At 49.2% G+C, this 21,061-nt stretch overlaps 1 protein-coding gene across 3 annotated transcripts; it reads right to left on the reverse strand.

Moving 5' to 3' along the window:
* Positions 1–1,250: 1,250 nt before the first annotated feature.
* On the reverse strand, positions 1,251–12,093 carry PRPF18 (pre-mRNA processing factor 18). Of its 3 annotated transcripts, none has more exons than XM_054988894.1 (11): positions 11,913–12,093; positions 9,786–9,863; positions 9,636–9,662; positions 8,215–8,322; positions 6,281–6,394; positions 5,308–5,454; positions 4,986–5,054; positions 3,866–4,006; positions 3,232–3,293; positions 2,566–2,721; positions 1,251–2,049 (listed from the first exon to the last, which is right to left on the reverse strand). In XM_054988894.1, exons 1-10 carry the CDS (start codon positions 11,976–11,978, stop codon positions 2,595–2,597), a joined length of 939 nt encoding a protein of 312 aa, XP_054844869.1. In that variant the 5' UTR covers positions 11,979–12,093; the 3' UTR covers positions 1,251–2,049; positions 2,566–2,594. The 3 variants fall into 3 exon arrangements, with proteins under 3 accessions (XP_054844869.1, XP_054844867.1, XP_054844868.1); XM_054988892.1 differs by having other exon boundaries at positions 3,222–3,293; positions 11,913–12,091; XM_054988893.1 differs by lacking the exon at positions 9,636–9,662 and having other exon boundaries at positions 3,222–3,293; positions 11,913–12,091.
* Positions 12,094–21,061: the final 8,968 nt, after the last annotated feature.

A 21,061-nucleotide genomic window follows, 5' to 3' on the forward strand; every position in this document is an offset into this window, starting at 1 on the left:
TACACTGAGCTACAGCCATGTTTGCTTGCCATGTGCTTGTGGGAGGAGTACCTGCTTGGTTCTGTTTTGTGGTGTTCCCCCCACTAGCTCTGGGTTCTGCCTGGCTGCTGTGAATGACACCGGTTCTGCTGGCCAAGTTGCAAGTGTGTCCCTTGCTTCAATTTGATTTAGGGGGAACGGATGCGATTCCACGGTGTGAAGTTGGTCCCCTTGGTTCACTGTAGTTCTGGGGGGAAGCCCTTCCCTTGCTTTGGCTTCCCCTAGGTTGAGCTTGCGTTAGGCGTGTGCTTCTGGCCACTGGCATCCTTGCCCTTGTGTGTTTGTGCCCCGAGAACTAGCTTGGAGACTTACCTGTCATAGGAAACAATGAAGAGTGGCTGGGCAGCCTGCTCAGGGGGCATTTGGGTCGGAGGGCCTTCAGTTTGGTTCTCTTGGGCATTTTCTGGGATGAGCTTGCATTTAGAAACGGGATTTGGCCATGGCAGCCTCCCCGCCCCCCCTCCCGTGTGTTTCTGCAATGAGAGTCAGCTTTGACTTTTCCCCATAGGAAGCAATGGAGTAGCTGGGGGGCAGCCTGTTCAACTCATAGAGAATTGGCTTATCTTTAGCGGTCAGGAGTAGGTTTTTCGCAAATTTGGTGGATTTTGCTTGAAAAATGACCCACCACCACCTCTCCACCCAGGCTTTGTGATCTGTCCAAGCAGGATCAGAGAATCTTTCCCAGATTTCAGGAATCCTGGATTTTTGGGGGATCCTGAAACCTCTCTCTCTCTCTCTCTCTCTCTCTCTCTGCATCTGCACGCACACACATACAACCCTAGCGTAAATAATGTAAAATAAGTAAAATTTCCAGCTGTTTCTGACCATGATCCAAGCTGGGATTTGTCAATCCTTTCTTAAAATAACTCCCCCCTCCCCCCCCCCCAGATACCAGTTCTTAAACAAATGCCTTTAAACAAGATTTCTCCTTAGCAGAGGCAGCAATCTGAGAAGTTTTACTTAATTTCATGTTCCAGTGCGTTCACTGCACAGATACATGTCTAGCTTTTCTCTCTCCAAAACAGCTGGGTCTCACGAGCTCCACACCTTCCATTCTTTTCGCTGAGAACAAGGGGGAAACGCACCCTCCTACAGAACATGGTCTTTCTGGTTTCAGTAAAAAAGAGGGGAAGCCATTCAACTACCAAACAAATTAGTAATAGGGATTATCCAACGAAACTTCAGTATCTCAAAAATATTCTCCAGAGACATCAGGAAAGCACAGCTTTTTATAGGTTAATATATTCCACAACATCAAATGCCGTGTTGGTCCACTGCCGTCAAATGCAAAAGGACAGCAAGATATTCCCATCTGCTATGTTTCACACTGGAAAACTTGGATGGGGTGAGTAAAAGCGTTCTTGAGGTTGTATTTGAGTCCCACGTCGTACTGCTGTGAAACACTCCAAAGGCTCATCGAAGAAGGTGCCACAGAGGGCCGGATTCCACAGATCCCTTCCGAGAGTTCTGTGGCAGGGAAAAGCTCCTTCTGGCAGAGGAGGAAACCCCCTTCGCGGCTAGTAGGACAGATCCTTGGGGTGCAACCCAAGCTGGGAAACGAACCATGAGAACTGCATTCCCCCCTTATAACGAAGGGCAACAAATCCAAGCAGCCTCCAACATAGCAATCATTAGCACTAAGCTTCCAATCCACAGCATCAGCCCTTTAAAAGCTAAACGCTGATCTGATGAAAGTTCAGTGAAAGACATCGCCCCCATGAATGCGAGAGTGCCTCTTGACCCAGGCCTGCCACACGCACCCATTGTGGCCTGGAAGTTCATCAAAGCACGGCTGCGTGTAGTGTGTTGAACAGAGCCTGGCCCAGGCAAAGCCCAGCCCTGTCTCCTGCCCACAACCCACCCTGACTGCCAAACCGAGGTGTCTCATAGTCCCGGTCGTCTCCTCTCCCAGCCAGGGACAATGACCCATTACAGTGCATTGTACTCCACGCATTTGGATGGGTCTGTCGGGAAGTGCTTCTGGCAAATGGTCATTAGCCTCTTCAGGCCCTGCAGAAATCACAAAAAGGGTCCGTTGGTAACACAGAAGAAGCAACGGAGACCAAGTAAAGGAATCTAAGATGAATAATAACAACATTCGATTTATATACCACCCTTCAGCACAACTTAACACCCACTCAGAGCGGTTTACAAAGTATGTCATAATTATCCCCACAACAATCATCCTGTGAGGTGGGTGGGGCTGAGAGAGCTCTGAGAGAGCTGTGACTGACCCAAGGTCACCCAGCGGGCTTCAAGTGGAGGAGTGGGGAATTAAACCCGGTTCTCCAGGTGAGAGTCCTGCGCTCTTAACTGCTACACCAAACTGGATAAAGACACAAAGCAATTTCTGTGAAAATTTCTAGTTGAAAAACTGGATGCAAGTTTCTAAAATAAAGTGAACGGAACAGGGCTGCTAGTGCTCCACGTCTAGAAGCTGTCGGTTTTTTGCACTGACAAGAATTGACCTCTTAAACTGTCTCCCAGGATGAATGCAGGTCCTTGGAGCATCATTCTTCATCTCACCTGGATGTACTTCCTCTGAGTTTCATCGTTCAGCACGTGGGCCACATGCTTTGAGAAAATCTTTTCTCGGCCAGTTCGGGCGTGGATGCCGACCATAGTGACGCCAATGGGCCAGGGAGCGTTGCCGATGGCCATCTGGAGGTAGGCGTCGTTTGCCTGCGGAAACAAATGGACCGGTCGGGCCGCAGCAAGGACGGCAGCACAGGGCCCACAGAAGCCTGAAAGCCGACGGGGCAGCAGCACAAGGGATCCTGCCTCGGACTGCAAGCTTCCAGGACTTGAATGCAAACTGTTATTTTTACCTGCTCCACCACAGTTGTCTCAGAAAACAAGCAAATGCTTATACATTTTCTTGTTTGTAAAAATCTGTTTAGCTACTTCCAAAAGAACAGAACCAATACATCCCAGGCAGCACGAATGAGAACATGCAAGAGGAAACCTGATCGGGGCTCCTCATTCGCTGAGGCCAAATTGTCTGTGCACGTTCATTCCAGGAGCGAGTGCCAGACCTGAAAGCTGCCCGTTCGTCAATGGAGAACCCACCCAATGGAGCGAACGCCCCTGCCTCCTAGACAATGGGCAGGCTTGAACATGTACTTCCACGCTCGTCTCTAGCAACGTGGTTGTAAGACTTCACATGCTTTATACTGCAGTACCTTCACGTACTCTCTTTGCAACATGAACTTGATAATATCCGTTATTGATTCTTTGATGTCTGCAGGAATGGTCTAAATAGGAAGGAAAAAATCCAGAGATCAAGTAGGGAACAGGTCAGAGAAGGGGACGTTCTGCATGGCCCAGCTCAATTATCTCTAACACCCGAGAAGCACTATTGTGTCAAATTAAAGCAAGCTGAACGCTGGGGACATACCGAGGAGTAAGGACGTACCCAGCCTCAGAGGAGAACCCCACCCCACTGCTTCTGTGTAGGGTCGCCATGTGCCCTGGAGGAAAAAAAAAGGTTCTGTTCCTTCAATAGAGACTTCACATGTGGAAATGGGCATTCAAAGCCTTTCGTGCCATGGAAGTAAATATCATTTCCTGGTAAATTAAACCTCTATAAAAGGGACAGGACAGTTTTTCTTCAGACAGCTGGCAACTCTAGCTGGATGTGCAAGTCACCGATGCATTCCCATCAGGAGAGAGGGCTAGAGAAGAAAGTTACTCAGAGACACAACAGACACGCTCCTTTCAGATTATACACGATGCAACCCTACTTGATGGGAGAGCCGCGGCAGAATTGCTTGCAAGTATTACGCATCCCAGAAGAGAGGCTCAGTGAAAACCTTGCAGCCGTTACCCTCTTCCGGAGTTTCCTGAACAGAGGTCTCAGGTAGGATTCCGTCTGCTTCTGAGTGGCACTGTTCAGTTTCCCCTGCACGCCGCGCTTCACGTAATCCTCTCTGGCGTTCAGCTCCTTAGCCCAGACTCCAAGAAGGAACTGAGGAAGAGGGACAAGTCAGGGTCCCGCAGCCCCGCAGCAGCTCCATGCAAACAAGGCACACGTGCTCAGAAAGAAAGTGAGTCTAGCCGGAACTACACCTAACTACACATTTCCACCAGCAAACAAGGCACTCAATCTCAGGAGGGAGCATTTAGGGGAAGGAAAGGATTGGCGGTTTCATTCTTCCCCCACCCCACTGCTTTCCTTCTGCAACCTGCCCCTTCAGCTGACCAGGAACCCAGGAATCAGCCTGTGGGCTCAGGAGCCGGGGAGGAAGCAGTGCAGGAAGGACAGTCCAGTGGGTGTGGGAAGAGGGACTCCCTCCCTCCCTCTCTCTCAGGAGCACCTATTCCACCCTCCTCCCCTGCAAACTGGAGGCAAAGCCTGAATCCAGCCTCCACCCACAAGCTGCAAAGAGCATCGGAACCCTTTTCGGACTAGCTAGTGCAAGAGTTTCAGCTGTTGCAGTCCTGCAGCCCCAGCTCTGCTCGCGACCTGAGTTCGACCCTGGCAGAAGTCGGGTTCAGGTAGCCGGCTCAAGGTCGACTCAGCCTTCCATCCTTCTGAAGTCGGTAAAACGAGTACCCAGTTTCCCGGGGTTAAAGTGTAGATGACTGGGGAAGGCAATGGCAAACCACCCCATAACAAAAGTCTGCCAAGAAAACGTCGTGATGTGACATCCCCCCCCACGGGTCAGTAATGAGACTCGGTGCTTGCACGGGGGACTACCTTGACCTTACCTATATGGGCTATTAAATGCACAGTTCTTTGGAATGGTTCATTTTGGCCACTTGCTTCAATCTCTCAGCAATTTCTGAATGGTCAGATATCTTTAAAGCCCAAGTGAATGGATTAAAATTAAGATCAAAACGCAGAGAAAATTTGAAATGTCAGTAACTGTAACTGTTACTCATTTTAACTGTTCATACCCTACTTTGGTTTCAGCTTAAATGTTCTAACTGGTTCAGATTTTTACCTTCAAGAATTTGGTTATAATATCCATGTCTTTATGATCATCACCTTTCCCTAATGATTTCCCCAAAGCCTGGAAAAGAAGAAAAAAAGGTACTTACTATGCCCAGACATACCCAACACCATTGCTGCATCAAAACGGACATGTACTCTCCACATGACTAGATAACCCAGAAAGAGCAAAACAGAGACGTGCAGAATCATACAGATTTCTCCCCATCTGCCTCATTTGTGCATGCCACAGAATCCAACTCTTCTTTGGGGACAGTTTTAATCTGCTTTTTGCACAGGGCTCAGAAAGAGCCGCACCGTTCGCCCCACGCTACCTCCAGCTCTTCAATGGTGGTGTTTTCTTCGTGGACTTTGAGATCGTTCTGCGTGTCATCCTCTCCCTGCTCCTGGCCACCGACGAGCTCGTTTAGATACTGCTGGTCAATCTTATCCAAAGCAGCCTTCAGGTCGTTTCTCAAGCCCTAGAGCACAAGAGAGACAAGACCGCCACACCTCACGTCCCCAGCCTCGAGCAGCCTTACGGACAGTGCATGCAGTGGCCAGCCCCGCAGCTTCTCACGAGGCTGGCTAGACTTGTGGCCACCTACTAAGTCATCTATCAAGTGCGATTGTCCTTTTAAGCATGAAGAGATTGTTTCTCTCACGAGGGGGGGGGGGCGGGGGCCTACGTGATCACTCTGGACACCCCCTGGGCCACCAGCAGGATAGCCTCCCACTGACAGGAAGCGGTGCTTGTGCATGAAGACAGCACATGTGTGTGCGCACTACAGCTGTTGTGACTGGAGTGGACGCTGCATCCCATTCTCTACAGAAGATCATGCAGAGGCCACTGGAGGTGCAAACTGGCCCCTGAGCCTCAAGGCAGTAACAGGCTTATGCCATATACCCCCACTTCTAGCACTGGTTCATCTAAAAAGCTACACTGAATGGACCATGTAGTCAGAAATGCTAATGCATGAAGGGCAGGAGATAGGCCAGCTGTGAGTGGCGGGGGGAGTGGATAGACAGGCACTCTATCCAACCGGCTCTTGGAACCGGACAAAGGGACATGCTTGCTGGATCCCTTCTTACAAGTGCATTATTTCATATCCTAAGCAAGCTTAGACACTGTTCCTTTGCAAGCTAAGAAGAGAATTATGTAAGCCACCTTGGGCTCCCACTGGGGACAAACATATAAATGAAGAAAGTAAGTAAAACAAGCAAACAAGCAATAAGTAAGCAAGTACTTTCTCTCCAGCGCCTGGTCATTGTCCCTTCAAAGATCTTCCTTAAGCTACATGGACTTACTTTGTTCACTTCTGGTGCTAGAATTTCAATCTTTCGCAACCGCTGAAAGGCATCGTAATCCGTTTCTCCAAACAGCCTCACAGGTTCACCCCTTTCTCTCAACCTCCTAATGACCTGCAAAGAGCCAGAGGATTTCCTTTAAAGAGACCTGGAGAAAAACGGGACAGATAACCCTGCCCCGCCCTCCTGCTTTAGCCTAAAACAAAACCCACAGAAGAAAATCCAAAGTACTAAAACAGAAGCAACAAAGTTCTTGGTTATAAAACTCACAGGGCACCACAGCTTACCATGTAAAAAAGCACTGAATATGCAGCAAACATGCCTAACCATGCCCAGTTACCAGGACCTGCCATTTATACACAGGTATAGAAGGACTGGCAACGAGCATCTCACCATTTACATCTTTAAAGACACAGAACACATCTACAGGTCCCTACCCTTTCACAATACTTCTACATTCACCACAGAGGAAGGACATGCTAACTTCAGAGTGAAGACTAAGAGTGGCCTTTTGTTAGCCAAGATCTGAAAGCCCCAATTACCTTCTGTACAGCATACCGAAGAATGCAGTATTGCTGTTTTTCCCTAGGCTCCCATGTGCTGGGAGAGAGCGTAGACCTGAATGTCAGATACTGGCAAAGCATTAAGTGTGTTCCTCTTGCCCCACATCAGGAATGATGTATTTATTTATTTACTTATTTATTTTATTATTTCGATTTATAAACCGCCCATCCTCAGGGGCTCTGGGCAGTGAACAACAGTTAAAATCAATAAGAACAAGAAAACAATAATTCTAAAATCAGCATACAATAAGCAATAATAAAATAAATTAACCAAATACATTAAGGTTCAATGGTGGGGAGAACCCCTCCCCCAAAGGTGGGAGGCCGACGTGGCACCGCCCCCTTCAACCACCGAATGCCTGGCAGAACAGCTCTGTCTTACAGGCCCGGCGGAACAATAATATGTCCCGTTGGGCCCGGGTCTCCATTGACAGAGCGTTCCACCAGGCTGGGGCCAGGACTGAAAAGGCCCTGGCCCTGGTTGAAGCGAGGCAGGCTTCCTTAGGGCTGGGGACCACCAGTAAACATTTATCCTCTGATCGAAGCGGTCTCCGGGGAACATACAGGGAGAGGCAGTCCCAAAGATATGCCAGTCCCAACCTGCTCAGGGCTTTAAAGGTAAGAACCAACACCTTGAACCTGATTCGGAATTCAACCGGAAGCCAGTGCAGCTGGCGCAGGACAGGTGTGATACGTGACTGGTAGAATATACCAGTCAGGACCCGTGCCGCCGCATTCTGGACCAGTTGTAGTTTCCGGATCAGGCCCAGGGGTAGCCCAGCGTAGACTGAGTTACAGTAATCTAGCCTGAAGGTGACCGTTGCATGGGTCACTGTAGCCAGGTCCTGGGGCGTCAGGTAGGGGGCAAGTTGCCTGATCTGACGAAGATGGAAAAATGCAGACTTGGCAACCGCCGTGACCCGGGCCTCCATCGACAGGGAGGCATCCAGGAGCCTTTATGACACAAGGAATGGTTTGTTCTGTGTTCAAATGGTGCCACCAGTTCATTGTAAGAAAGGACACATGACACTCCATTCTACTGTGGTTCCTGCACGTATCGTATTCCTTTCTGAAGGGAAGAAAAGCTCCTAGTCTCTCAAACGCAAAGCAAGGCACGGCCAGCATTCAGCACAGATAAGTCACGGCTCACTGAGAAGGAAGGCAAAGGAACCACCTGAGAACATATACCTGGAGATAAAAGCTATCCAAGTGAAGGACATTTAGCTAGGGTCCATGTTTCTTATAGATTTCACATTCAGGCAGTGACTGTGCCACAGACTAGAACTGCATTCTCGACAAGGCAAGCGCTCTGTAGACATTCATCAGCCACAGAAGGCCCCACGTATGGGAACTCCAGAGAGATGTTCTTACCTCTTGCCTAGAAAGAGTCATGGGCAATTTCTCCTCCGCCAGCTCTAACTCCAACACTGGATTGGACGACGCCAGCTTCTCCTGCTCCTCCTGCTCTTTTTCTTGTGCCTGGAAAGCAAAAAGCAACAGAACTGGCAGTTTTGAAGCTCTCTCGCCCACAGGAACATGGGCTGCTCCTTCAAGCATTCTTTGAGAGCACACAGCACAGCTGACATGCAAAAACTGAATGGAACCTCCAGGAAGTGCCTGAGATCATTTTACTTGAATTTCTTACAGCCTCACAAGCTGCACTGCCTTCCAAAGAAATTTCATACAGGTGTATTGCAGAAAGCAAAGTACGGGAAAACTACAGTTTCAAACGCGTGAAAGGTAACTGCTTCCACAGAAGGGGATGTGTCAAGTACACTTAAGGTGGTATTCGAAATACGTAGTGCCAGATCCGGAATACAAAGCACGGCTCACAGAATGAAACTTTGCCTTCTCCCATTCTCCAGTCTGCTGGAGACCCTCACAAGGTGCGTATGAAGCAAGGAAAGGGGAAAATCAACAACGTCCTCCCCAAACATTCCAAGAGCAGATCAGCCCCCACCCTAACATACGAGATTGTTTTCAAGAAGTTACAGAGAGGAAAAAACACCATCACATTTATGGCCTACAACACTTGCATATTGTTGTATAAGCATTTTTGGCCATCAAGTCACAGCCAACTTATGACGACCCCCATGGTGTTTTCAAGGCAAGAGACGTTTAGAGGCGGTTTGCCATTGTCTGCCTTTGAACAGCAACCCCAGACTTCCTTGGCTGACCCTGCTTAGTTTTTGGGATCTGAGAAGACTGGGCTAGCTTCTTTACAAAGAAAAAAAAAACCAGCAGTGTAGTTATTTCCATTTTTATTCTACCTATGGAGATAACAAATATAACACAACACAGCATACCTATTAAAATTATTAGCTGAGAATAAAAGTACCCCCCTTAAACTGCTACTCTGCTCATATTCAAACTGTTTTTTCTGACATATGGATGGGTAGGTGTGCACACAGGACTCATTCATGACATTTCCCAAAGTGGGGGAATAATACAGGCTGTTTCACTATCTATTAAGAGCCAGAGTATGAAAGGCACACACAAGTTATCACTATGCAAGTTTGGTGGCCCTTTTAAGCACTATCAGTTTCAGGGAAACCGGCCAGCAGGATAAAGTTTGGCAGCCTCTGCTACAATTCTATAAGGTGCCCTTAAGTTATGTCAGATCCATTTAACATGCCTGCTGGAGCAAAACGTAAAAAGAAAGCAAGAAGAGCTTTATTCTCAAGCAGCCTCATGCCCTCCACGGAAGAAGCCAAACTATAAACATCAATCCAAGAAGCCGCCGATTCATGCATGCCTCTTCCTGCGTTGCAAAGGGGGTTGCAAAATCATACCTCTCCTGGTGGCTTCTCGTTTACAGGCTAAAGTGCAACAGTGACAGATTGGACAAAGAATCATTAGCAATATCTTTTAAAATTAACATATATTGTCAAACAGATACTGCAAAACTAACATACATGGCAAAATGAGTATTGCTGTGTTACCTTGTAGCCACATCTTTCGAAATATGCCTCCGTTTCCTTCTTGGCTAGCTCACTGCGTTTAAAGTATTTTTTATTTCCCTGAAAGACAATACATTAGTTAATTCAGTAAGAACTTACTTAATACTTTAGATTTCTTCTTTCAATTATATTAAGCAAACCTGGGGGGGGTCAGGGGGTCCCAACTCTCAAGTCCTCAACAGCACTGGGTGCCAGTTTACACGCTGCAGAGAATTCGCCATTCCTACTTGCCATAGAGGCCACCAGCACAACCACAAGAGAGACCGTGACTCCACAAACCCCCTGAATGGCCCCTTCGGTTTACTAAAAGAACCTCTTGACTTGCAGTGTAAATTCACACCTGAACTTCAGGAGAGCCAACACTACTCAACCTATGGCAAATCAAAACATCTGCAGCCAGTGCCATTCTGCACCGCAGGAACAAGCACAGTAAAAGCTGTGTTATCCAGTACTCCTGGGGAATGGAGGCTGCCAGTTAACCAAAGGCGCTGGATATTCTAGTTTATTGTTCTGTCCTCCCCCCTACCCAGAGGAATCTGCAGTTACTAGACCTTATCCCATTGGGAGTGCCGTAGCAAAAATCCTCACGCCTGGCAGAACCCTAACCCCCCCCCACACACACACACACTGCCACGCCACAGAGCCACCCTATAGAGGAGGCAGACAAGCCGCTCAGAGCCAGCTGAGGCGGCTCCCAGCAGCAAAAGGCAGACTGAGGGGGAAGGAGGCGCCTGAAGATGATGTCAGCTGGCAGCTCCGGCTCTCAGGATCCCAGCCATGGCCAAAGGCAGCAACCTAGGGAGTAGGGCACGCGCACATCTGATGACTGGGGGGGAGGGGGGTCTGGCAGCTGGCGGTGAGGCTCTTGCCCTCTGGGCGATGCCAGTTAACTGGGAGTTCTGGAAGATCTAGTGCCAGATAACAAAGCTTTTTATAGTGGCATGGATCCAATTTTGTTCATTTGTTGAAATACAACAATCACAACTAGGAAGCTACCATGGGTAAACTGACCAAAGAAGAGGGCACACACACCCCTCCCATGGTACTCAATGAACCTCAATCAACAGTGTAAGAGTTACAAATATTTCAATCAGTGCAAGAGAAAAGTGCAAGCATGCTGAAGTGCTACTCATACAACAAATGTACTTCCAAAAAACATAATAATACACATGAGGAAATAATAATACACACAATACATAAATTATGGCAGCCAAAATACAAAGTGACAAAGCATTTCACAGCTCGCTAGCCACAATCTCAGCTGGTTGGAAATACACAAGACATACAAAATAACTGCTGTTTCTTCTCTTGGTTCCCAGGTGGCCAGCAGAATGCCCCCGGGGAGTTCAGGGAAAAGGCATAAACACCGTCCCGAAAACCTTCCGCTGCAACTGGCCCCTCAGCAGCCGGCATTGCCAGGTCTTCTGCCTCAGAGATTCCATCATCATCACCACCACTAACATCCCTCAAAGAATCCGCGGCCCATGAATCTGTCTACTGTCCCTTTTTAAAGTCACCTGACCTAGATACCATCACATGGCAGTGAGTTCCACAGGATAATTATGCAAAGTATGGAGCTTCTGGCCGCGGAGACTCCACTGAGCCATTAATGCTAACAGGGAACCAAGTCGCCCTGTTTAGGGAGGCTGCTGGCTCCAGGCTGGCTTGGCTCCAGACCCGCGTTGACGCCGTGCAAGGACTTCCGTGCCCGAGTCGTCCCTCTGTTTCCTTTGCCTTGCACAGGAGAAAAAAAGCACCCGCCTCTCTGCCCTATGGACTATCCTGCGGTCACTGCCCGGCTTTCTACGGAGGCCAGACCATTTTTTCCAGAGGGCACCGAATGATACGACGCCACGTTTTCCGCCCTGACTCGACAGCCTGAATCGCGTCCAACATCCCGCCTCTCTAGCCGACCTTCCGCCCCATCGCCGCGAGTCTCAGGGGGACCGGGGGGGGGCGGCTTATAAACGTAGTGAAAGAAAGAAAATCTCCCGCCTTCCTCCTGACCTCGCCCCCCCCACCGCCCCCCCCCCCATTCTCTTCCTCTCGTCTTCCATTGTCTCCTGGTCGCCCCGCAGACCCCTCCGCTCCGCTCCGGCCCCCCCTCACCGCCAGCAGCTCCTTCTCCTCCATCAGCTTCCGCTTCCGCTCGATCTCCGCCCGGAGGACGTCCATCTTCGGGCCCCCGCCCTGAGGGGCCTCCGCGGCCGGCCAAACGGGCGCCCCCCGCTCCGCCCCTCCCCGCGCTTTCGACGAGCTCGAACGGCCCCGCGACCAAACAACCCGACGTCACTTCCGCGCAGCCGCAGCAGAGGACGGGAACGACGAGCGTATGCTTCCGGCCTGGCTCACCACAGCGCCCCCTGCCGGCGCACCGTGTGGCGTTCAGGCTGAGCTGGCCGGCGCGAGGCTGGTCCGCTCTAGGAAAAAGGCGGCGGCCCATCTCCTCGCCAAGCCCGGGAAGCCGCGTCGGTCTTGGTCAGAAGTGAGATGGGAGCCCGCCCGGAAGTCCAGGGCCGCGCTGCAGGGGCGGGCAATGGCGAGCCGTCTGTGATAGCCTGCTGCAGCAAGGTAGATTAAAGCACGTTGCATTAAGCGGTATAAAGCAATACGCTTGCATTCAAGGCAGGCGTCTCAACCTCCCGTGAACTGTCTGTGAGTTTTTTTCAGAATGTTAAGTAATTAAAGCAGGTGTGCTTTTCATCTTTAACAGCCAGTTAAAAATACTGGACTCTTATCTAGATTAATCTTCTATCAAAGAATGGACCGACTTAACTCTGTCATTTCTCACGGGTCTATAGTTTTGTTTTGCAAGTTAGATATGGTGTCATTTTTGGCTAATTAAAAAGTTAAAAACTTTAATTGTTTTAAACGTAAAGTTTATTTTTAAAAAGTTAGCAAACCTAGTTCTTACTGCTTTTTTGTATTCTATCTTTATAAAATTTATATTAATAACTGTATATATTTTAATATCTTGCTTCATTTAAAAAACAATATTTCAATACAAAATAAATAAGCTCTAAAAAAGTGTCTATGCACTTTAATTTTTAAAAAGCAAAAAAAAAACCCTATAAATAATATACTAGTAAGCAAACCTTGTTCAAAGAGCAGTACTGTTTAACAGGCCTTACTAATTGCTAAAAGCTATCCAAAAGTAAAAGATAAATCTTTCTTTTAAAATAATAAAATCTTTGATAAAGCACAGATGACAGTTCATTACAAGTCTTTTGCCTTGAAAATCCCAGCAGGGGTCCTATAAGTCAACTATGACTTCATTCATTCCTGTCATTTATAGTCTGCTTTTCTCACTGAGACTCAAGGCAGATTACACAGTATGAAATTAGTACAGTCAATATCAAGGACATTTCCGTAAACAATGCCATTGGTAAACAAACAGCAAGAATCCAATACAGAGTTGAAGAAATGCTGAAACAGAAAATAAGGCAATTCTAGGACTGACGTCAGACAACATGAAACACAAGTAGCTCATAGGAGCATATATTCAAAGCAACAGATAGTACGTAAGGCAGCATAGTGGTGAAGTCTATGGTCCCTAACTCATCTAAGACCCCCTCCTTACAATACAAAAGCCTTTTTATTTTTATTTTATTTATTTTTTCAATTTATATACCGCCCATCCCCAGGAGCTCTGGGCGGTGAACAGTTAAAATCGATAAAAACAAAAACTACAATCAATATACAAATAATAAAACAAATTAACAAAGCGCAGTGGTGGGGAGAACCTTCCCCACCCCAAAGGTGGGAGGCCGACATGGCACACCCCTTTCAATCACCAAACGCCTGGCGGAACAGCTCTGTCTTACAGGCCCGGCGGAACAGTAATATGTCCCGCTGGGCCCGGGTTTCTATTGACAGAGCGTTCCACCAGGCTGGGGCCAGGACTGAAAAGGCCCTGGCCCTGGTTGAAGCGAGGTGGGCTTCCTTAGGGCTGGGGACCACAAGTAAATATTTATTCGCTGATCGAAGCGATCTCCGGGGAACGTACAGGGAGAGGCGGTCCCGAAGATATGCCGGTCCCAACCCACTCAGGGCTTTAAAGGTAAGAACCAACACTTTGAACCTGATTCGGAATTCAACCGGAAGCCAGTGCAGCTGGCGCAGGACAGGTGTGATGTGTGACTGGTAAGGTATACCAGTCAGGACCCGTGCCGCCGCATTCTGGACCAGTTGTAGTTTCCGGATCAGGCCCAGGGGTAGCCCAGCGTAGAGTGAGTTACAGTAATCTAGCCTGGAGGTGACCGTTGCATGGATCACTGTAGCCAGGTCCTGGGGCGTCAGGTAGGGGGCAAGTTGCCTGATCTGACGAAGATGGGAAAATGCAGACTTGGCAACCGCCGTGACCTGGGCCTCCATCAATAGGGAGGCATCCAGGAGCACACCCAGACTCTTTACCACTGGCAAAGTTGCCAGTGGTGTCCCATCCAGGGCAGGGAGCTGGATCCCAACATCTGGCAGCCCCCGTCCCAGCTGCAGGACCTCCGTCTTCACTGGGTTCAATTTCAGCCTGCTCTGTTTCAACCATGCCGTCACAGCCTCCAAGGCTCTGGCCAGATTGTCTGGGGCCGTGTCTGGCCGGCCGTCCATCAACAGAAAAAGTTGGGTGTCATCCGTGTATTGATGACAACCCAGCCCAAACCTCCACACCAACTGGGCGAGGGGGCGCATATAGATGTTAAATAACATCGGGGAGAGTATCGCCCCTTGGGGAACCCCGCACACCAAAGGGTGATGGGGCGATAGATCTCCCCCGAGCGCCACCCTCTGTCCCCGACCCTGGAGAAAGGAGACCAGCCACTGTAAGGCTGTCCCCCTAATCCCCACGTCGGCAAGGCGGCTGGACAACAAATCATAGTCAACCGTGTCAAACGCTGCTGTGAGATCAAGTAACACAAGCAGCGCTGACCCGCCTCGATCCAGATGCCTGCGAAGGTCGTCTGTGAGGGCAACCAAGGCTGTCTCTGTCCCATGGCCAGGACGGAAGCCAGACTGGAATGGGTCCAGGACTAGAGCATCATTCAGGAATTCCTGCAGTTGTACCGCCACCGCCCGCTCAATCACCTTACCCAGGAACGGGAGGTTCGACACTGGGCGGTAACTGGACGGGTTGGTGGGGTCCAAAGATGTTTTTTTCAGGAGGGGCCGCACTACCGCCTCCTTTAACACTCCTGGAAAAACCCCAGAGTTCAGGGAGATGTTAACAATGGCCTCCAAATGGTCCCGTAGCCCCTCTGAGCTGGCCTTCACCAGCCAGGATGGGCAGGGGTCCAGAGGACAGGTGGTTGGCCTCATCCCCTGCAGGATCCTGTCAACATCGTCCTGAGAGAGCAGCTTGAAATGGTCTAATACGGACCCAGAAGACGGCCAAGGGGTCTCCAGTTCCCTTACTGTATCAACAGTGGGTGGCAGGCCACGACGAAGGGACAAGGTTTTACCCGCAAAATAGCTCGCAAAAGCCTCGCAGCCAATAGTTGAATTAAGAATTTGGTGGTCTCCCTGAGAGAGGGAGACCAAGGACTGAACTGTTCGAAATAATTGAGCCGGGCGTGAGCTAGCAGACGCAATGGAAGCAGCAAAGAAATCCCTCTTTGCTGCTTTCACTGCCACCTCATAGGCTTTCATAAACGTCCTATAAGATGTTCTTGCCTCTTTGTTGCGCCCCCGCCTCCACACTCGCTCTAGTCGTCTCAGAGACCGCTTCATCTGGCGAAGCTCCTCAGTAAACCAAGGAGCTACCCGTTTGTGGGCTCGGAGAGGACGGCAGGGGGCAATAGCGTCGATGGCTTCGGAAAGACGGCCATGCCAATCATCCACCAGCTCATCTAACGTACTGCCTGAAGAATTTAAAGACCATGTAAGGAACAGATTTGCAATACAAAGTTTAATTGATCATGAACTAGAAGTACTATGGGCTGAAACCAGAGATGTTTTCAAGGAAGAATGTGCAAAGACTATTCCTGTAGCCAAAAGAAAGGAGAAGCCTAAATAGATGACTGAGGAAACTCTTAAAATTTCTAAAGAGAAAAGAGAAGCAAAAGCAAAAGGCAACAGAAATAGGATCAAAACTCTAAATGCAGCTTTTCAGCGGCTTGCATTCAGAGACAAAGAAATCTATTATAATAATCAGTGCAAAGAACTAGAAGAGAACAACAACAAAAGAAGAACAAGCGACTTGTTCCAAAAGATCCGAGAAATCAAAGGGAAATTCAAGCCATGGCTTGGGATGCTGAAGGATCAACATGGAAATAGAGTATCTGATCCGGACAAAATAAAGGAAAGATGGAAACAATACACTGAAGAACTATACAAAAGAGATGGAAGGATAACAGGCACTTTTGATGAAGAATCTTTTGATTAAGAAGCAGAAATCTTAGAAAGCAAAGTAAAAACTGCACTCAAAGCAATTGAGAGAAACAAAGCACCTGGAGTAGATGGAATACCAATAGAGCTATTTCAAGCCACAGAAATGGAGTCCATCAGAATCTTAACAAGAATATGTCAACAAATATGGAAAACAAAACAATGACCCACAGACTGGAAACGCTCAGTATACATTCCAGTCCCCAAAAAAGGGGATGCCAAGGAGTGCAGCAACTATCGGACAATCACATTAATTTTCCATGCAAGCAAAGTGATGCTCAAAATTATACAGCAAAGACTCTTGCCATATATGGAGCGAGAAATGCCAGATGTTCAAACTGGATTCAGAAAAGGAAGAGGCACCAGAGATCACATTGCAAATTTACGATGGCTAATGGAACATACAAGGGAATTTCAGAAGAAAACCAGCCTGTGTTTTATAGATTACAGCAAAGCTTTTGACTGTGTGGATCATGAAAAGCTATGGAGAGTCTTAAAAGAAATGGGGGTGCCACAACATCTGATTGTTTTGATGCACAACCTGTACTCTGGACAAGAGTACAGTCAGAACAGAATATGGGGGAACAGAATGGTTTCCAGTTGGCAAGGGGATCAGACAAGGATGCATATTATCTCCCTACCTGTCCAACCCCTATACAGAGTATATCATAAGGAAAGCTGGATTAGATCTAGAAGAAAGTGGAGTGAAAATTGGTGGGAGGAACATTAACAGTTTCAGATATGCAGATGATACCACATCACTAGCAGAAAATAGTGAAGACTTGAAATGACTACTGATGATGGTTAAAGGAGAAAGCGCTAAAGCAGGATTACAACTGAACATCAAGAAGACAAAAGTAATGACTACCGAGGAATTACACAATTTTAAAGTTAACAATGAGGAAATTGAAGTTGTTAAAGATTTTCTATTCCTTGGCTCAATCATCAACCAACACGGGGACTGCAATGAACAAATCAGAAGAAGATTGAGACTTGGAAGAGCAGCTGTGAGGGAGCTAGACAAGATCCTTAAAGATAAAGGTGTCTCTCTGGGAACCAAGATCAAGATAATCCAAACTATGGTATTCCCCATTGCCATGTATGGATGTGAAAGTTGGACGGTAAAGAAAGCTGACAGGAAGAAAATTGATTCATTTGAAATGTGGTGCTGGAGGAGAGTTTTGCGGATACCATGGACAGCCAAAAAGACAAATAAGTGGGTACTAGGGGTGTGCAGTTCGGGTTTCAGATACCCGAAAAAAACCCGAAACAAACTTGTTTCGGGTTGTTTCGGGTTATCCAAAACATTTCAGGAAACCCGAAACGTTTCGGGTAACCCGAAACAACAAAACCCGAAACGTTTCGGGTTGTTTCGGGTTTTGTTTCGGATACCGAGAATCGCCATTTTGATTTTGCTAGGCGTTTGCCTTTGCAAGCGTCTAGCAAAATCCTGCTGGAAGCTAAGGCTTCCTGCAGGCTCTTAGAAGAGGGGAGGGGGGGAGAAGGAGTGAGTGACTCACTCCTTCTTTCACCCCTCACCCCTCTTGCATAGGAGGGAATCCTTTGCTTTGCAAATGCAAGGTGCATTAGCATTGCACTTTGCATTTGCAAAGCAATGCCAGCAATATGAGATTCCAGCCAAAATTAACAGGCAAGGGAGGGGGGACTTTAGGAGTCACCAGTCCCACTGCTGCATCCTTCTGCCAGCCAATAGATTCAAATCTTTGGCTGAGGCTGCAGCAGTGGATTTAAATTTGGGGCAAGACTGGTCTGGAACAGTTCTGTTGCTGCTGCTGACCGAGATAGGAGAGAGACTGTACCTGGAGGACATCTGCCTGGAGGATCAACTGTGCTGGACATCCTGAGAGGAGACCTGGTAGGCCTTTTTTAAATTTTTTGTAAATTTATCGATGCTGGGCAATGTGCTGCTGTGGCCTGCCTCTGCAAAAAGATGCTTCAGTTTAGTCTGTCTTGGCATGGCCTGGGGGGACAGGTTGGGCAGAAGAGGACAATGTTTGGGGGTGGGGGGGGGGGTCAGCATTGGTTGTTGTGCTTGCCTTCTTAAATGTTTCCTTTGTCATGCTTGAGTGTGGGGTGGGCTTGATCTACTGTTTCCCAGGCCTAAAAAATGAGTGTGCCAGCTTCGGGCCTACACACAGGCCTGCTCTGCAGGGTGGATGTGTTGTGTTTTACCACTGGTTGGCCCTAGCCTTTCTGGGGTGGGGGGTGTTCCTGCATGCCACCTTACTTTTAACTCTGGCACCGCTTCCTCACAATGGCTTCATGACTGTCTAGGCCCAAAGCAGATCGGGGCCTTGACTTTTGGGGGTTGTGTGTGCAGCGTGTGTTATTGACTCTGTTAACATTCTTTCTTGACAGCATCGCAGAGGAGAGGAGGACCAGCTGCAAGACCGCCTGAACATCGCTGGACTGCAGGACTGGTGAGTGAGTCTGGGTTTACATTTGGGTGGGCTTAGGGGTGGGTTCTTGCTAGCTTGGGAGGGGGGAGGCACATTTTCAGACCACCACACCCACACCCCACACAGACACACCACAGAAACATTGTTCCCGCTAAATAGTATCTTAGGTAGGTAGGCCAGTTGGTAGGTATTCAGTGGCTAATTGCCCTCAACGTAATCGATAGGGAAACCAAGCGTAGTTTTTAAAAAAAAACTAAATAGGGACTCAGCAGGAAAAGCATTAGTGAGTGAGAGTTAGGTTTGAATTCTATATATATACAAATTTGGAATAGCTGTCAATAGGCTTCCCATTAGTGCCCCCATAACTAGGGTTCCACTGCCCATCTCTGGCACCCGTAGTGGTGCCAGGCCGGCCCGGGCATACTAGTGTGTGAGTGTCCTGTCACCTGTTATTGGGGTTTAGGGCCAGCTCAATTCTGGAGGAATTCAGCTGTTTGGCAGGCTCAGGTTCCCCGACATAAATAGGGTCACTTAAAAAGGCACTTGATTGTTCATCTCCAAGTCACAGAGCCACTAGAAGCACAGATTTAGAGCAGGTAACTTAGGTCTTGAAAACAAAGTTGACCTTTGTTTTCCCAAGCTTTTCTGATTAGTTAGTGTAGATTTCGGGAGGGGAAAGTATGTCAGAGAGGAAAGCTGAGAGGGGCCCCGGGGGAAAGGCTAGGGAGAAATCTAGATGGGAGGAGGGGAGGGAGAGGGGGACTGCTGCGGCAGCCCCCCCATCTGAGTGGAGGAGGCCCTCCCCTGCGCTGTTGCCGTTCACCAGCCTGGCTTCTGGTGACAGGAAGAGGGTTCGCAAGGCTCTCTTTCCAACCCGGGTGCGTGAGGCAGGGGCTGGCACTGGGCAGGGGCCTGCTGCTGAGACTCCTCCTCCTCCCGTGGTTGCGAGCCAGCTGCTGGAGGAGGGGCAGCATGTGGTGTCTCCTGGGATGGACGTGGGGCATGTGACTTTTCCATCCCTCACAATCACCCCAGGAACCCGGAGGATGTTGGAGGAACTGCCCGTGAGACCCCCCCCCCCAGGGCGGTCCACCCCAGTTTCCTCTGAGGCCAGCAGCAGGCCTCTCACAGCTGTGCAGGAGAGGATGCAGGAGGAAGAGGCAGAGACTGTGGGGGAAGAGCCCACATCTCTGCCCCTTCAGCCTCATCCATCCCCGACTGCCTGGCTGAGAGTGGGACACGGTATGTCCGGCCAGAGCACCTCACAGGAGGTGCCTCAGGGTGGGCCCGAAAGCGCTTCTCCTGTGAAGCGTGGGCCGTCCTGTTACTCCGAAATCTGGAAGCACTTCCAGACAACGGAGGATCCCCGAGCAGCCCTGTGCCTGCATTGTAGGCAGCGCGTCAGCCGTGGCAGAGATGTGTACCATCTCTCCACGTCTGGGATGAGGACCCACATGAAGAGGCACCACCAGGCGTGCTTCTTCGGGGGGAAAGTTCAAGTGGCGGTTAGTGTGATTTGGCGTGATATGTTGACCTATTGTACTTTGAAAGTGAGAAAATAAAGTTTTTTAAACTTGAATCATTGTGTGTGTGTGTGCTTCATTCTTTGATGTGAGGTTGGTTCCCAGCATAGGGAACAATGGGGCAGGCTGGCCAGCCTTCTCTGTAGGTGGTGGGGGTGTCAGGGGGTGGTTGTCTGTGTGTCAGGTGCTCTTTCCCAGGGACAAGTTGGCACTCAGAAGTGTGCCCACCATTGTGGCACCCCTGGGCTGTGCGGAATTGCCCTGGGAAAGAGAGTTTAGAAGTTCCCAGCATAGGGAACAAAGGGGGGGGGGCTGGCCAGCCTGTTCCTGGGGTTATGGGTGTGGGGCTGCTGGGGGTGGATTTGGGTCTGTGAGGGGCTAATGTGGGGATTTGGGTCTGTGTGTGGCTGCTGGGGGGAAATTGGGTTTGGGCTGTAGGGGGTGGACTTTGGGGGCTGAGAGCACCTACTTGGGGAGGCCATGAAATGCCCCCCCCCAAGTGGGAGCAGGCTGAGCCTTGGTGGGGGGTGGGAGTAGAGGTGGGAGAAGGGCCCCAGAGGGCTGGGGGGCATTTTGCATGCAAAATGCCACCCCTGGCAAGACAAGCATCCACCAGGTGGAATTGGTGGAGAAAAGAGCACCTACTTGGGGAGGCCATGAAATGCCCCCCCAAGTGGGAGCAGGCTGCGCCTTGGTGGGGGGTGGGAGGAAAGGTGGGAGAAGGGCCCCAGAGGGTTGGGGGGCATTTTGCATGCAAAATGCCACCCCTGGCAAGCCAAGCCTGCCTCTTCATTTTTTCCCCATAGGAAATAATGAAGAAGATTAGCAGCAGCAAGCTAAAAAGACGCTCACTTTTCCCTTTCTTAGGCAAGGATAGGGGGACCTGGTTTGGGGGCCATAACATGGCCCCCCAAAGTCCAATCGGTTTGAAACTTGG

This window comes from Eublepharis macularius, chromosome 9 (assembly GCF_028583425.1).
Source record: "Eublepharis macularius isolate TG4126 chromosome 9, MPM_Emac_v1.0, whole genome shotgun sequence".
Taxonomy (NCBI): Eukaryota; Metazoa; Chordata; class Lepidosauria; order Squamata; family Eublepharidae; genus Eublepharis; species Eublepharis macularius.

Coding starts and splice junctions, on each gene's coding strand:
- PRPF18 (XM_054988892.1), bottom strand. CDS start 11,978: ATGGACGTCCTCCGGGCGGAGATCGAGCGGAAGCGGAAGCTGATGGAG. Junction 3,294..3,865: donor TCAGGAAACTCCGGAAGAGG/GTAACGGCTGCA, acceptor CTTCCTATTTAG/ACCATTCCTGCAGACATCAA. Junction 2,722..3,221: donor TGCAAAGAGAGTACGTGAAG/GTACTGCAGTAT, acceptor TTGTTTCCGCAG/GCAAACGACGCCTACCTCCA.